The following is a 17,703-nucleotide window of genomic DNA, read 5'->3' as shown; positions in this document are numbered from 1 at the left end:
CTGCAATGTAAAGCTCAGAGTCTATTAGCCAGAAGGTAAAAAAGGAAGGTATTTTTTCCTCTCTAATTTTTTCTTACAGGTGAAAGGGATGATTATCATTTCTAATTTCAAAACACTGTTTTGATGTTTTCGTTTTAGCATTTTATAATATTCTCTAAGAAAGTTACCAAAAGCTACAGTTTTTTGAGTTAGCACTCATTTATTTCCTTAAAGGTAAAATAAGAGTGATGGTATGGCCTCAAAATACTAATGTTTTCATTTTTGCATTTTACATAGGTAACACACATTAAATATTGTTTAATGTTTATTTATGAGAGAGAGAGAGACAGAGCATGAGCAGAGGAGGGGCAGAGAGAGAGGGAGACACAGAATCTGAAGCAGGCTCCAGGCTCTGAGCTGTTAGCACAGAGCCCAATGCAGGGCTCAAACCCACAGACCCTGAGATCATGACCTGAGCCAAAATCGGACACTTAACCCACTGAGCCACCCAGGTGCCCCTAAATAAAGATTTTTTAAAGCTGTAGCTCTATCTGTCAACACTCATATATGTTCAGGATTTCTTCTAGATAATAGGTAGTTTTACTATCAAAGCCCCTCCAACCATTTATTTACTCTTTTGAAACATTTTTAAATTTCAGTATTAGCATTAAAAGGCTGCCAAAAGTTCAGACTATGTAAACTACGCATTTTGAGTATTCTCACTTCGTAAAAGTTAGTGTTACTATATTTTTCAGCATCTTTTTCCTATAACATAAAGAATCTTAATTGCTTGAATATATATATATATATACACATAAGTTAAAGTGAAGCATAAAAGTGTCAATACATATAAAGTATTTTAATTATGAATAATAAACCTTGCTTAAAGTAATTCCTGAATTTTATAGGAAACACATTAATTACAGTAATGTTAGAAATGGATTGGGGTGCCTGGTTGGCTCAGTCGGTTAAGCATCTGACTTTGGCTCAGGTCATAATCCCACGGTTCGTGGGTGCGAGCCCCGCATTGAGCTCTGTGCTGACAGCTAGCTCAGAGCCTGGAGCCTGCTTACGATTCTTTGTCTCCCTCTCTCTCTGGCCCTCCCCTGCTCACACTATCTCTCTCTCAGAAATAAGTAAAAAAAAAACATTAAAAATTTTTTTCAAAAAAAGAAATGGATTTGTTGTTGAAAAATATAAATGCAGTTATCAAATTACTGTACCTGTGTGACTAGCTGTGAGGGTGGGGAGGGGGAAGTAGGTAAAAAAATAGAATTGTATCTCTGCCTTTAGATCTTACTCTCTAGGTAGGGAGATAAACAAAGCATGTAAAAATTTAAGTAACAGAGAAGATGTCGCAAGGCACCAGATAGCTAATTATACACAGGTGATTCTTTAGCACTGACTACATTTATATAAGGATGTCATTGAGGGCCAAACAGAACAAATGCTGATTTCAACCCAGTGGCTCCTATTCTGTTGAGGATACCTGCCTTTATTGTTGAGTCTTCCTCAACCATGTACTCTTCCTCTTGATTCTTATTGACCTCTTCATTCTCTTGTCATGATTTTTTCCTAATCTTTGTGTTCTTAAAACTTTAGTTGCCAAACTGTTTCATAACACAGTATTCCACAGCCTCTAAACCATAAGTTGTAGGCAGAAGGCTGGAAAATGAGAATGAAGTAGTTTGATAGCTATATTCTCCAGCATCTGTTCAGAGTAATCTCTGAATCTATTTGTTCTTACCACAAGCTATGCACACAATTTTGTTTGTGATACTTCTTACATAAAAATTCAAAACCCAGAAAAACTACTATTTTAAATTATAAGGTGGTTTAATTAACTACCTAGTTTCTTTTGGTTGTTTAGAGTTCTGTTAGATGTTAAAAGAAACAATCTGAATTTACATGATGAACATTAAAAGAACCCATTAATTATTGGTCCTGATCACCTAGACTCCTCTATTTTCTTGAACTTTCTCCCTGTTAACTCATCATTTGGGTATTTGAATAGTATTTGTGGCATTTAGCTACATTTTCCCGCTACAGCTTCCTTAATATAACATTTATCTTATTTATCTTGCTTTAAAAAGAATCTACTGCCCACTCTAAAGTATAGTGATAACTAATTTATTAAGCATTAGGGAATGAATCTTTCCCATTTACTCCCAAGTAGTTTAGTATCAGAAAAAACCTACAGCGAGGATCTGTTGAACTTGGTAATGAAATATCAATGTGGCTTATATGCCATACTAGTCAGAGGAAGCTGACTTTCTTTCATAAAAATTTAATTAGACCCATTTGATTTCTTTCTGAAGACCTCTGAAGAATGCCCAAAGGAAAAACAAAAATGGTTCTCCAAAAACCTTTTTGCTTCTACTCAGGTGCCTGAACAAAAATCTAACTGAATTGCAGCTGATAACCCAGCCCTCCAAAATTTCAGAGCAAACCATCTTCACCATTAAGATGCTGGAAGGATAGGTAAATTGAAGCAATCTCCAGGTAAAGCCATACATCCCCCCACCCCCCCAACATCCTCACTGAGAAACCCCATTAGTTCTTTTCAACTGCAGGGGTGCCTGGGTAGCTCAGTCAGTTGAGCGTCCAACTCTTGATTTTGGCTCAGGTCATGATCCTAGGGTTGTGGGACCAAGCCCCGAGTCAGGCTCCATGTGCTTGAGGCTTGAGATTATGTCTCTCCCTCTGTCTCTCTCCCCCTCTTACACTCTCTTGCTCCATCTAAAAAGAAGAAGAAGAAAAAAAAGTATTTCAACTCTAAAGTCAGGAGATTCTTTAGTAAATTGAGGATTTTTGTTTCATTGATCCTTTTCTAAGCCTGTATTCCGCATGAAATCATTATCACTCCCAAAACTCTTGCTTATAAATACTGTGCTTACAGAGAAAAGTTATCTGAAATTTAAAAATAAGGCAAAAAGGTGGATGTACTATCATGTCATGTTAGGGTAAAAGATTATCTAGAGGATTGTATTGAATTCAGAGCACTATATACTGTTGATAATGTTCTAGAGTTAATGAGGCTACATGTTCAGTTGTAAAATTTTGATGAAATGTAGATCTTGAAGATATGCAAATATTTTTTCTGGTGAAAAGATAATCTAAGAGTTACCATTTATGGCACCGTTGGACATGGCTTAGCATTGTAGATAGGCTAGAGGTGTCCTCCTAGCGTTGCCTAAAAACAACCAGTTTCTCAAATGCTCCTTGATTGCTTTATTATCTTATTGGTTCCTTTATTAATCGAGTTCAATAAAATATTTGACATCTAAAAAAAAAACAAAACCTTAGCGTGTTTCCTGTTGTGTTTGATGTTTACATTGCACAGTGACACATAGGAAGCTCTCAATAAATTATGATTGACTGACTGGCTCATTCTTACTTGACTTTGGCAAGATGTAGCCCCAAAGTACTTATGTTTTAACCTGTTGAGAAAAATCATTTAATCTTATACTCTTATACTTCAGAATTTCTGCCAAAAACTAACATTAGTTTTGGCATAATTGGTAGTGAACTGTTCTTTCCAATAGTAATTGTTCCATAGCCTGAGCTGTGTCTTAAGATCAGTGGTGCCAGACTTTTAGCTTTCACGGACCACATAAATTTTCCCTAATAATTGAGAGGCTAGCTTTAGGTTGCCAGTGTTTTATTTCATAAAAAAACAAATACCAAAAGAGAACCCTACTTAGTACCATCATTATTTTATTTAAAAAAAGGAAAAGCTTAACATCGCAAAAGTAAGAAGGACATAAAGTGGAATAAAAGACAATCATATAAATGGAATAAAATTATGTTTTGTAATAATTTACCACCCTGTCCTTATTCTCAGTTCCTCATTTCTCAACTCTTAGAAATCATAACTTCAGATTACTTCAAGTTTGTGGTAGAAAACTAGTAATCAGACTAGAAGGGATATTTTTCTTTAATTGTATATAAAAGGGCTTGTGTATGGTAACTCTAGATATCAGGTTTTATTATTTAGCTATAAGTTAGGGGTAGGAGCCAAAGACATAGACCTTTCACTATTTTTTAAATTTTATTAAATGAAGCATATATATATTTTTTTTAATGAAGCATATATTAAATATCTTTGTTTCTTGGCACTGACCTAGACTTTGGAATTTAGACTTTGGGTGCTATGCATAGGCATCTTAGAATCTAGAAGGGAACAATCCTGGCTATCCTGCTTACAGAAAGAGAGTGAAGAACAGAATTTAAAGAACTGGAATCTGTACTGATTTCATTTATCTTGACCCATAGATGACCCATAGACCCATAGAATGAAAGGCAAAGAAACCAACATAGCCAAGTTTCACTGTAGTCTTGGATCTTAAGTGATGTCTTAGAATGATGATATGTGTTAAACTCCTATAGTGATGAGACAATTGTTCCTAAAATGTCTGGCAAATTAATATTAGTTGCCATTTCTGAAGATGGAATAGTGTATCTCCGGTTCTATCCTGAGGTTTATTAGAAAAGTGTCTGGCTATAAATGTTTACTTGGGGTTCCTCCCTTCCCAGTTGTAAAGGGCTTGACATAATGATTTACAGCAGATAAATTTAAAATATCCTAAGAGTTCTAGAGTCTACCAAATGTGGCAAGATATAATAGAAATAACTCTTTTAAGAAATAAGTCTTTAAACAGTAGACATTTATGCCTCCAATACACATTCCCAAATCCATCTTCATTATCAGTTTCAACAATTAAATTAACATCTTCCAGCTGGAATCTATGTAGACATTTTTGCATGAAAACTAGTTAGCTTTAAAAAAGAACTAGACCTACCACCAAATTATTTACATATTCTTTGGAGATTTAACCCACATGCTGCTGTTCAGAAGCAGTAAAGCATGAATAGTGAATTAATTCAATCAAATGGCTGCCCTTTATTAGGCATCATTTCCCTGTGGATAGCCCTCAGGGAAGTATTCCTTTCCAGTTGAATTTTGTATGGATGAGCTACAATAGAACCTGGCCTATTCCTAGAATGCCAGTCCCCTGGAATTATTAGTCCAACTCTCAGTGAAGTCTTAGACTACAAACTTGAAAGATCAGCACTGTGTGAATCTGTTCAGGAAGGAGGCATTTGTAATAAGTGTAGCTGAAATTGCTTAATCTCAAAATCAATTAGCTTTGGGAATACAGTTAAATGAAACAATCATTCATGAACTTTTCTAATTATTCTTTCCTAATTTGTGCTAAAATCCAAAAGGAATAATACTGGATTATCTGCTCTTCTGAATTAAATATCCCTGTGTGCCCCTCTATTTGCATGCATAAGTAAGGCTTTACCATAATGTACAGAATGTGGGGATTTTTTTTCTTCCAGAACTTGTTAACTCCATAGCCCAAAGGAATAACCTGTATTCTGGACTTTGAACTTGAAGGGCATTTGTTTACTGATCAGCTAGTCAGAAATTATTCAGGCAAGAATGCTCAAGACAATTGTTTATTGGCCCATTTCCCATTGTACATAGAACAGCAAGCATCAAAGAAGAGTAGATTGAAAGTCATAGCTAATCAAGACTGCATAACTGTTTAATACTTTGTTTATATACTCATCTGGCAATTTTTTAGAATCATTTGTAAATGCTTTATTTGTTGCATTTGATTATAGTAAATAACCAAATGTATTTCTTAAATATCTAAACTATATCCAGGCAAACATATCACTTTGGGTACCTCAATTTAAGATTATTTTGAAGAGATATACGCCATCAATCCAGAACAACCCTCCAGCTACTGGATTCATTACAAGCTCTAGGAGGAGTTAGCATCTCTCCCATAGGATTCAAACATGAAGAGAATAGCAATATTAGAATGGTAATTCCTTTCTCCGGATATTAACCATTCCCAGGAGAGAGGGGGAAAAAAGCATTATGCCCACTGCTTATCAGAGCTATGAGGTCAGTAAATAATTATACTTTCATGTTTAGTGCAATAGGATGTGGAAGTATATTACCACTGCTAATAAACTACATTCAAGGTGTACTCTCTAAAGCAACAGAATAGTGTTTCACATTTTTAAAAGAATCATAGTGACTCAGTTTTTAAAGACATGTTTCTAGCTGTAATTGCCAAAATCAGTTATTTTTGTTGTGATGTTTTATCTTTAAGGAATTATTACCTTTGTAGAATACTGAGAATTTTAATTAAAAAGAACTTTTTTCAATGTATTGAAAGATATGTATTAAATAATGCTCCAATTTAAAATGGAAGAACTGGGGTCTGGAGGAAACAGAAGTAAGTGAAATTAAATAATACAAAAGTTTGAAGTTCTGTTCCAGGATTCTTTGAACTGCACACTTGGCAGCTTCCCAAATCATGTTAATTGCCTTTTTGTGTATACATTTCCATATGCTGACTCATCGTTTTGGCTTAAAATGCAATCATTATACCAAGATTGGGAATATTTAAGCACTCTTCCCTTTTATGCCTACCTGATGGAACTAATAGTTTCTGAACACAAACTGTTATTTTGTTTTTAAATATTTTTCTGAAGTATTATTAGTGTTTATAAAATAGATAAAGATAAAATAAAGAACACCATGACTGCCATTAAAATACTGTGACAATGGAACTGAAATTAAAGACATTTTAAATCCCCTGCTCTCTCAAATGAGATTGATCTTGACCCAGAGGCCTAGAAAACTTTAGTGTTTGGAATCAAAGGATGCCCAGAGTATCCTGACCCTTAGATCAAATGAGTAGAACTCTTTCTGCACTCATTTCCCTTTGTCATAAACCCAACATTTTGATGTCAAATGCTCAATGTTTGTATATATCAGTTAAGAAATTAGAGTCATCTAAATATATTGATTCCTCAATAGTCATAGAATTTAGAGACATGAAGACCTTAGAAATCATTCTATAAGTGTCCAAAACTGGTTCTGATTCAGTACAAATTTGCTCTGCAAACAGGCAGCCATTTCCCCCAGTACACACCTATTTTAGCTGTGATGGCCTGTGGTGTATTACCCACACTCTTCCCTAGACCAGTCTCTTGTCATTCATTGCAGCTTTGCCTAAGAAAAGGCAAGTGACCTTATTAAATATCTAGATATAATGATGCTCTCTCTGAGTTCTTAAAATCCTTTTCTCACTTACATTTAACAGCTAGCACAACTATTGATCTTACAATTTTACTGAAATACATTAATTCTATAGGCGGAAAGGATGGTAACCAAAGCCATTCTTTCATATACACATACCATGTATTCTAAACCCAGCTTTCTTCCTATTGGCGTGACATAGCCTTTGAACTGTTCTTGCTCCCCATGTAATTAAACAGTGATAGAGAAGTGTGCTGATTTCCTTCTGATATGAATGTGCAAAAAGGAGAAAGAGGGAATATATATATAATGCTTTTTAAATCCTAACTTCTTTAACATATTGAAATTTTTTCAGTGTATCTCTTAACCACGTTAATAGCAGGGAACAAATGCATGAACACAAAAGTAATTTGAATTTTAGATTAGTACATATATACTATCTGAGTTTGCCAGGTGAGACTGCCACCACACCCTCAAACCCTGAACTGGAAAGAACCAGTCTTTGAAGTCCTGGAAACTGGGCTGTGTTCCTAGCACATTGTCTTTTTCCCTCTCCAGGACAAAGTCCTCATACCCCCCTTCCTTTGATATTGTGGCTTTGATTTTAATAGTTTCTTTAGAACATAGAAATTTATAGTTTTGCTTCATTAGGCTTATTGACTTTGGTCGGTGATAGAATGGTTGGAATTAAAAAATATATGAAAACAAACTAATGACCAATTACTATGTGTACTTGCCATATGTTAATAAAATTTGAAAGTAGTTGTGCATCCTATTTGGATGATTGGCTATTCCTTTCATCTTAGCCAACCATGAAAATAGAAACTGATTTACATTCCCAGAACTTAATAAATGCAAGGCATTTTTAAATAAATAAATGTGTGATTTTCAGACCTCTTTTATTTCTGTTTACTTTTTTATTATGTTTACTATAAATCTGTGTTAGAAGATAAAATCTAAGTTTTGCTCTAAAAAGAAACAGAAGAAGAGTGAAGCCAGCCTAGAATTTTAGACACCAGTTGTCCTTACTGTTTTCCTTTTCTTCAACATTACCGAGCAGCCCTCCAACAGAGGTTAAGACAGCTGGAAGCATTTACCCAGGATTGCAAGTGATCTAAAGCAAAAAACAAACAAGGGAGGAAATCTAGGGGACACCAAGAACAGTATTCAAATGGAGCCAACTGGGAAAGGGAGGAAAGTGAGAAATCTACAAGTCTCCAAGACTTGGCCCCAACTGAACTTCATTGCCTTCTCTTCCCTCTACTCACCAGTATCAGAAACTTCTTCTAGTTCCTGGCTAGCCCTTCTGTGTGCTCTCAACATGCAGCTGCTCCTTCTCACCATTCTTCCCTCACTAATTCTTATTCATTCCTCAAGGATCACTCAGGAGTCTGCTCCTTAAGACATCTTCTGTGCCCACCTGCCATGTAGGATTATATGTGCTGGCTCTAGGTTCTCAGAGAATTTTTCACACATTTATCCTGGCACTTACCATATTTAATTGGAATTATCTCTGCTTACGTCATTCTCTCATATTATACTATACAGTCTTTAAGGAAAGACTGATTATACTCATCCTTTAACCCAATGCCATACATAGTCTCTGGCAAATGGTAGGCATTCAGTAAATCTACATTTGAACTAAAACCAAAATGTGGGTTTTCAGCTTTCTGCAAGGGGATTTATTGGTCAAATCCTTGACTTGATTCTTTATTTTAAATATCACATAAGTCTTGATGTTGTAAGTGGCGGTCCAAAAATACACTGTACCCATGAGTATGGCCATGTCTCCAAAGCTATTTTATGTGTATTGTGTGTTATGTATATTTAGGACTAACTCTTTTTCAAAACCATTTCTCCAAGATGAGCCATAGGCAATAATTTTTGAAGCTCATGCCTTTTGGCCTCTTTCAGATTTGAATTACACAATTGTGTTGAACATAGATTAAATGGGTCAGAGAATAAGTGAATGCTCTGGAAAATATACTTAGAAAATAGGTAAAATAGTGGAAGGAAATACAAAAGAAAGTAGTAAGTGGAGGGAGGGTTTGGGGAGAGATACAGTGAGTTTATGACCAACAAGTCAATGAAATTTATATCAAAGAAAAACTTTAAATATAATTTGAATGTCTGTAATAGTCCATGGCATCTCAGACTGAAATTAATTAAAATGTTGGAAGGCTGTATGTAGGATTTGGGACATGTTGGGGTGTTTTATATTCAACTTGGAATGGGTATGTAGCTCTCTACGGCACCTGTACCTTCCAAAATATTTGTCTATTCATCAACAGCAAGCACATAGCAACTTTTTTCTGACTTAATGTCAGTCTTCAATTTGTATATGACTCAATGCCTGAAACCAACACCCAAAGCCAACAATGCCGGATACTTTAAAATATCCAGAGTGGACTATTAGCTGAGATGCCATTATTCAAAAACTGTCTCTTTTACTTCTGTTATTTAGAGCTGCAAAAATTGGCATTAGTCTGACCCATAACTCTTCAATCTCTTCTCTTTTTTAGTGGGATTGGAAGGAACTGGCCCTGGGCCTCAGGAGGCAGCAGTATTTTGGCAGAATTTGGAACTCTGCATTTGGAGTTTCTACACTTGAGCCACTTATCAGGAAACCCCATCTTTGCTGAAAAGGTGAGATTCTCCAATACATCTTGCATTGCAAAGCTGCACTTGTGAGAAACAATATCCTCTCCTGGAAGATTTAGTAATATTGGATGTGGAAAAGAACAACCAAGTTTAATATAGTTCTTTATGATGTTTTGTTACATGCAGCATTTCATTTTACCAAACAGTAATCACGCAGCCTTTTTATGGCACCTTCTAACTCTGTGTGAGGCAGCCTGGGATACACATCTGCTTCTCTACACCTCAAGCCAGTCTCTTCACTTCTCTGAATTTTTTCCTTATTTAAAGATATATAATGTTGTATGGACTATATGAACCACGTATGTGAAAGACTTTTTAAATGCAAAGTATGATTTAAATTTGAGGTAGCAATTGAATCTATCTCTAATTTTCAAGATACAAACCCACAGATATTTGGGTAAATTTATATTCACTCCACCACTTCTGCCCTAAGCTTTCACCCCAGCTCTCAGCTCCCCTTTACAGCAAAATTCCTTGGGAGGGGTGTCTCTGTCAACCCCTCTTCTTGTGTCCCACTCTCTTGAACACTTTCCAGTCAGCTTTTGTCCCTACCACACCCATGTCGATGACCCGTGAGCTCCACATCACCAGGTCTGGTGATATTCTCACCTCCTGTCTCCATTACCCTCTTGGCATCTGACACACTCGGTCACTTCTTCTCCATGAGACACTTCTCCATGAGATACTGTAGGCTTATGGTGCTACCTGGTTTGCCTCCTTCCTCAATGGAATCCTCCTTCTCAGCCTTCTTTGTTGGATCTTCCTCAGCTCCCCAATCTCTAAATATCAGAAAATTCCAGGACTCAAACCTGGGCCTCCTTTTTATATTCATTCTCTATAATATTTCATCCAGTCTCATGGGTCTGCATACTGTCTATGTGTTCTTGACTCCAAATTTGTAATTCCATTCCCAGTGTGTCCCGGACTCTCTCTCCAACATTTCCACTAAGAGATCTAAAAGAGAACTACTACTTTAAAAATGCCTCGGACTCAGCCCCCAGACCTGTTTCTGCCTCAGTCTTCACTATCTGGATGAATGAACGTCAGTTTACCCAGTGGCTCAGACTACGAATCTGAGGTCATCCAGGCTCCTCTCTCTTTGGTAGACCTTAGGTCAAATCCATCAGGAAACGCTTTGGCTCTGTCCTGTGACTCTGCTGCCACCCTGTTCGAGGGATCTATCTTTTCTCACTTGGACTCTGCAATAGCACCAGTACGCCCATCCTGCAAGAACACCAGACTTCAGTGGCTTCCCAGCACACTCAAAATAAAATAAGCCCTCATTTTGGCCCACAAGGCTTGCATGATATGGCCCTGGTTACCTTTCTCCTCCACTCTCTGACATTCTCCCCTTTGCTTCCTCACCTCCAGCTTTAGTGGTCTTGCCAAACCCACTCTCTCCTCAGGGCATTTGTACTTGCACCTCCCTCTGCCTGGGTTACTCTTCCTCCAACTTTCCACATGGTTGTTCCTTTGCTTCTTTAAGTTCCTGCTCAAATCCCCTCACGTTAGCCTCCCCAGCCGTCCCTAACTAAGCGTGCAGCCTCACCACCTCACACCACTCTGTCTCATTGCTCATTGCTCTCTATAATTTTTTCACAGTATTTATCACCACCTGACATATTTATGTTTATTATTTGTCTCCTCCCACAAGAAGGCAAATTCCAAGAGGGTAATGACTTTTGTTATCCACTGATATATCCCTAGTTCCTTCTCTGGTATCTGGCAGATCAGTGTGACTGTATTCCCTTATTGAGATTATTTTTGTAAGCCAGTGGTGACTATCTGTGTTCTGATTCTATATTCTTTCCTAACGTGGAAAAAATGGAACGAGAGAGAAAATGGCACCAAGATTGTTTTTTAGGTTTTCATAGTAACATTTCATTTTCTGTTGTAGGTAATGAATATTCGAACAGTGCTGAACAACCTGGAAAAACCACAAGGCCTTTATCCTAACTATCTGAATCCCAGTAGTGGACAGTGGGGTCAATGTAAGTCAAAAGATTAGAATCGTTTAAGCTCTTTATGGTATCCAGCACTGTTCTAGTAACAGAGAGAAGGAGCACAGAAGAGCACAAATCTTTTTGAGGAATGTTTCAGAAAGGAGAAAGCAGACATGGTTCCTTTCATACGTCTGTGGTAAGACAGACTGTAAGTGTTACTGGGGAACTAGATGGCTTATTTTTTCTGGGTAACTGTGAGCATGATGACATTGTAAGCATACTTAAATTATTAATCAGGAAGGGAAGATCTGATCAGGTTGTGTGGGGATGTTAACCTATAACAAGCTGGTCACATGGAGAGAAGAAAAAAATTGTTCCTTTGTGCTATTAACTATCAGCTTTTTGCACAAGAATAGCTAGATCATTTCTTTTTTTTCTTTCTGGCTACAAGATGAGAGAGGAACCTGAATCTTTAAGGGTTAGGAAATTGAAAGAGCAAACAGGGTGTTTTCTCTACTTAATTTTAATCCAGCAGATAAAGGTTCCTTCCCAGTAGAATCATCTTCATATTAGGAGAAAGTATTATGAATGAAGCCCTCACTTCAGATCCCTTAGGGACGTTGATCAGTGGTATGAAGATTCAGAGTAGTTGAAAGAAATGTTCTTAAGTTGATTTGGAAGAAAAAAAGGTAGATTAACGTGGCAACTAAGAGCAAGCACAGAATACTAAGTGAGGTGCCTAACTGCGCTGGGGATGTTAGCAGTGCCTTACAATTTTATCCTAACTTGAGTATTTTCTTTATATTTAAAATTATATTCTTAGATGATTATGCTTCTCTGTCACTTTAGAAGTACTTTTCTCAAAGAATAATTTAGTGGGGAAAAAATGTGCTAAAATCTGTGTTTGTAATACTTGTGGAAGACAGGCATCTCCATGCTGTTGAGCCCACAAGACCATAATCAAGGTCTTACCCTAAGTGTGGTCTACATATACTGGATGTCCCTGAGACCTTTCAGGAGGTCCACAAGGTCAGAGCTATTTTTATAATAATACTAAGTCTTTCTGCCTCCTTTACTGGCATTTGCACTTCTATTGCAAAAGCAACAGTGGGTAAAACTACTGAGGCCACAGAGAGAACCATGGTAGAGGAGCCAGAGAGTACTGATCATCATATTCTTCATTGACAATAAGAAATAAAAATATGCCAGAGTCACTTATGAATGTTTTTAATGAAAAAAATCATTTGTTAAATTTATTTATGTATTTTGAAAGAGATGGAGACAGCACAAGTGAAGGAGGGGCAGAGAGAGTAGGAGACCGAGAATCCCAAGCAGGCTTCTCACTGGCAGCACAGAGCACATGAGGAACTCGAACTCACAAACCGTGAGATCATGACCTGAGCCAAAATTGCCAGTTGGAGGCTAAACCAACTAAGCCACCAAGACCCCCCTAATGAAAAAAATTATTTAGTCTGGTAAATCTCAGCCATTGAGTACGCTTCTTTGCTGCATAATAGAAAATAGTGTTTGCCACATAGAAAAGCACTTGTGTGATTGTTCAAGGTGCAGGCTGAACCAGCCATCAGTTGCTTCATGCATTACCATTTTTCCTTGAAAGAACAACTGAAGACACACTTTGGTTATTTGAAGTTGGGTGATTGGTAGACATGTTCTCAAAAATGAGCCTGTCACTTCAAAGAAAACTGATGGTGTCTGTGCCATGACAGAATTTGAGTTTCTAAAAGAAAATTAGAATTTCAGGAAATGTGCATATATGCCACCATGACCTTGATGCCTTTAACCAATACTTAAAGAATGAGATTGTTGTTCATATTAACAAATGCGGCTTTTGATACTGTATAATAAACTGTGTCAGCATTTGGAAGATGTGCATAATTCAGTGAACCAGCGTTTTCCAAATGACTAATACATGCTATTACAAAATCATGTGAGAAAGAAGATCCATTCAAAGTGCAAGATAGACCAATGGATTTTAATGTAACAGTACAAAAATTCATTCATGTGATTTCTAATTCCACCTAAAAACCAACCTGTAAAAATTTTATAAACTTTGGGGGTGCCTGGGTGGCTCAGTTGGTCGAGCGTTTGGTTTCAGCTCGGGTCATGATCTCACGGTTCGTGGGTTCGAGCCCCGCATCGGGCTCTGTGCTGACAGCTCAGAGCCTGGAGTCTGTCTTCAGATTCTGTGTCTCCCTCTCTCTCTGACCCTCCCCTGCTTACGCTATCTCTCTCTCTCTCTCTCTCGCTCTCTCTCTCTCTCTCTCAAAAATAAATAAAAAACATTTAAAAATTTTTTTAACTTTAAAAAACCATTTGGCAAGTTTTTAATATCAAAGAAAAATATCCACACTTATCTGAAAAGATTCTTAAAATACCCTTGCCTTTTTCCAGCTGTGTGAGGCTGAATTTTCTTTGTGTATTTCCACCAGAATGACATATAGTAGTGGATTGAATATACAGAAGATACAAAAATCCAGGTGTCTTCTAAGACAGCAAAAATTGAAAAGATTTGCAAAAAATGTAAATCAGTGCCAGTCTTTTCACTCTTTTTTTCTTTTGTAACATATAACATGTTTATGAAAAAACTTTGTTAATATAATGGTTGTATTATTATTTTAAATGAATAAAATATTTTTAATTTAAATATTTTAAATCTAGTTTCCAATATGGTAGGTATTTATAGAAATTACATAAACAAGTTATTTGGAGTATTTTTTTAGGAGTGTAAAAGGGTGCTGAGACTAAAAGTTTGAGGACCATTAGATTATTTGAAATAAAATAGAATTTGAGTGGCTTTCTGAGTACAAGGGCCAGAAAAGATTCTCTAAAAAGACAGTTTTAGCATATCCTTTTCATGAATGATTTTAAAAATTGAAAAGAAAAATTATCTTTGATTGTTTTCTTTCTGTGATTTAGAAGTCACCGTGAGGAGGGACAAAAAGTATTCACTTGTACTGGAATAGTCTGGCTTCACCTTCTACGTTACCAATATATTGTGTGTTTGGCCATGTTTCCTGGTACAAAAAGGCCCTTTATATTTGGATTGCTCATGGGGCAATTTCCTGATGGCAGACAAATAGGGATAATGAGTCTCATGTCCGTTCCGCCGCCTCTACCTCCATCCTGTGTTCCAGCCACAGGGAGACTCATTTGTTTTTTTCATTCTTTTTTTTCTTCAAGATTTTATTTCCTTTGAAGATATATCCAGAAGTGGGATTGGTGGATTATATAATACACTGTCTTCCATATGGCTGTACCAATTTACTTTTCTACTAACAGTACATAAAGGTTCCTTTTTCTTCATATTCTAACCGACACATACCCTGGACTTTTTTTTTCCTTCATTCTTTAATCAAGGCTCGCTTGGCCATATCCAGGTCTTGGTTTGTGCTGTTTCCTCAGCCCTTTTACTTCTCTTCTGACTTTACCAAGATCCAGCTCAATTGCCTTTTCTTCTGGGGGACCTTCTTCTTCAAGACCCTGGTTGGAATTTGTTAGCACTCACTTGCCTCCTCCTCACACCCTTCTTCTCCTGCCCCAACACTTTGGGTGTTTTCCTATGATTGTCTTTTTCAAAATGATTTGTATACATCCTCGTCTTCCTAGGAACCAGAACTTTTGAGGCCAATGACTTTGCCTTAGTGATATTTGTTACCCCAACACACTATATCTTGCACCTAGTAGGTGTTTGCTTACTTGAATTTTGTGAATCCTCATGTACTGTGCATCCAGTCTCAGTTTCTTTCTGTCCCTGCTTTTAATAATGGTTCTATTTATTCTCCTTTAACAGTTGCCCCTGCTCCTCAGTTGTGGCTTAGACAGCATCAGATCCTGGTCACTGAAATATAAAGAGATCATGCAACTATTGAGGCATTTGTGGGACTCTGTATCTGTAGACAGAACAATTGTCATTAGTCTTTCATTAATATACATATAATGTCCCTTGAATCATTGGGGGAATGCTTTGAGAAGTTCAGATTCAGATGAACTATACAAATTATTAAAAATTAAAGATACTAAGTATTTAATCCTTTTGGACTTGATTCTTTTGCAACTTGTTTTGTTTTATATCGTTAAATATTAGGAATCCTTTTATAGGAACTATTCCTCTTGGGAAGGAAAGAATAAACTGCTTCCTATAGAGAAGAGCATAATATTTGAGCGACCATAGTACACATTGCCTTTAGAACATTTGGGAATAAAAATACCATATATGCTCTTTCTAGAAGTGGGCGGTCCCTTCCTGCTGATAAAATCAGGCATGTTCTGTCCCACACCCACTAAATATTTACAAAGAATTCTGTTGCCAACACAAACAGTCCTCCAGACCAGGAAAAGCTTAGTAAGTGATATGCTAAGTTATCAAAAAAGCTTGCTCTTGTTTTTCCTCTATGTTCCTTTATTTTGATTCTTTCCAAATACAAAAAATCTCATATTTTAAGCAGGAAATAAAAATGGAAAATTTTCTGGTATTTACCTAAACTAATTAAAGCAAATACATTATTATGTAAACTTTTTTCCTTTTTTAAAAATCATCAATTGCCCAGACTTGCTTCTTCTGTCCATTATAGAAGCATAGCCTGAGGGGGAAGAAAATGAAGCTGCTTCTGGCTGTTAGCTTTCAACTCTCAGTGCCTGAACTCTGAAGGGCATGTCTGGATCACGGCCATCATTTCCTATTACTTCATCTAGACCTTGTTATTTTGACAGTAACCAGACAGTGATTTGCTTTACCATGCATCACTTGCATTTGTCTCCTGCAATCATGTTTACAACAACAGGGCTTGTTATTGATGAGATAGTACTTAGTGTATTTAGTTTGTAAATGTCAGAGGTTTCTGTGGTAATTTATTTAGGAAATTGCAAAGGTCGCTTCAAACAGTGCTGTTTTAAGACTCAGCCTTACAATTGTAAAACACTAATTTTACATCAAAATTAAAACTGTGTATCTAGACATTCTGCAATAAAAACCACATATTTCACCCCTTAAAAATATAACCCTTCTAGCTTGAATGGATATAGTCCTTACTAAAATTGACTTACAAGAATTTTGCTTTGTTCATCAATTGTTTACTGAGGACCTACTATACGCAAGCTACTTTCAGGGGTTGATATAGACCAGGCAACATTGTAGATCTTGTCCCTGTCCTTCTGGATCACGATCTTGTAGAGAAGACAGAAAAAATTCCACCATTTTATTAAATTTCCAAGTAGTAAACATGTGTTATCAAAAAGTGTATGGTGAGGAAACCCAGTGGGTGAGGGTCAGGAAAAGAAAGCATCTTTGAGGAAACAACATTTGATCCGAAATACGAAGTATAAATAAGAATTACTACTGAAAGGGAAAGGAGTCAGAGAATGGACAGGAGGCAGAGAGAAGCATGCCTTTAGAATTCCTGCAGTAGAGCCTGCTGGTTTTGAGGGAACAAAAGAAGAGCCTTACGGTGAGAAGATAGAAAGCAATCAGAGCAGAACTGATGGTGATATGGGGAAGACGGAGACCATGCAGGGCCTCCCAGTCTCCTAAGACCCAGGATTCAAGTCTTGGCCATTGAAGACTTACATTTAGGGATGATCCAGTTCACATGTCAGAAGGGTTATTCTGGTATTAATGGGGGAATATACTGAAGACCATTAGAACTTAGTGTGATGATAGAAATGTTCTGTATCTTTCCTGTGCAGTACAGTACCCAAGGACCACATGTAGCTGTTGAGCACTAGTGTGGCTGAGGAACTGAATTGTTTTCTTTTCTTTTAATTAATTTAAATGTAAACAGCTGCATGCTATCAGAGTACAAAAGGCCAAATAATTGGCCACATCATTAAAAAAAGGGGTGGGGGGCACCTGGGTGGCTCAGTCGGTTAAGCATTTGACTTAAGCTCAGGTCATGCTCTCACAGTTCGTGGGTTTGAGCTCCGCATTGGTCACTGTGCTGACAGCTCAGAGCCTGGAGCCTATTTCAGAATCTGTGTCTCCCTCTCTCTCTGACCCTCCTCTACCCACGCTGTCTTCGTGTCTCTCTCTCCTCT

The 17,703-nt window shown here is 37.0% G+C and overlaps 1 protein-coding gene across 1 annotated transcript in view; it reads left to right on the top strand.

Annotated features, from left to right (window-relative positions):
* The window catches only part of MAN1A1 (mannosidase alpha class 1A member 1), a 162,618-nt gene that overhangs the window by 125,712 nt on the left and 19,203 nt on the right, over positions 1–17,703 (top strand). The window contains exons 6-7 of the mRNA XM_077766081.1: positions 9,571–9,694; positions 11,607–11,700. Coding sequence (XP_077622207.1) covers positions 9,571–9,694; positions 11,607–11,700 — 218 coding nt within the window. The remainder of the gene's footprint in view (positions 1–9,570; positions 9,695–11,606; positions 11,701–17,703) is intronic.

The sequence above is a fragment of the Crocuta crocuta genome, unplaced genomic scaffold (genome assembly GCF_008692635.1).
Source record: "Crocuta crocuta isolate KB4526 unplaced genomic scaffold, BGI_CrCroc_1.0 scaffold413, whole genome shotgun sequence".
NCBI lineage: Eukaryota > Metazoa > Chordata > Mammalia > Carnivora > Hyaenidae > Crocuta > Crocuta crocuta.
This window is presented reverse-complemented; position numbering and strand designations above follow the sequence as displayed.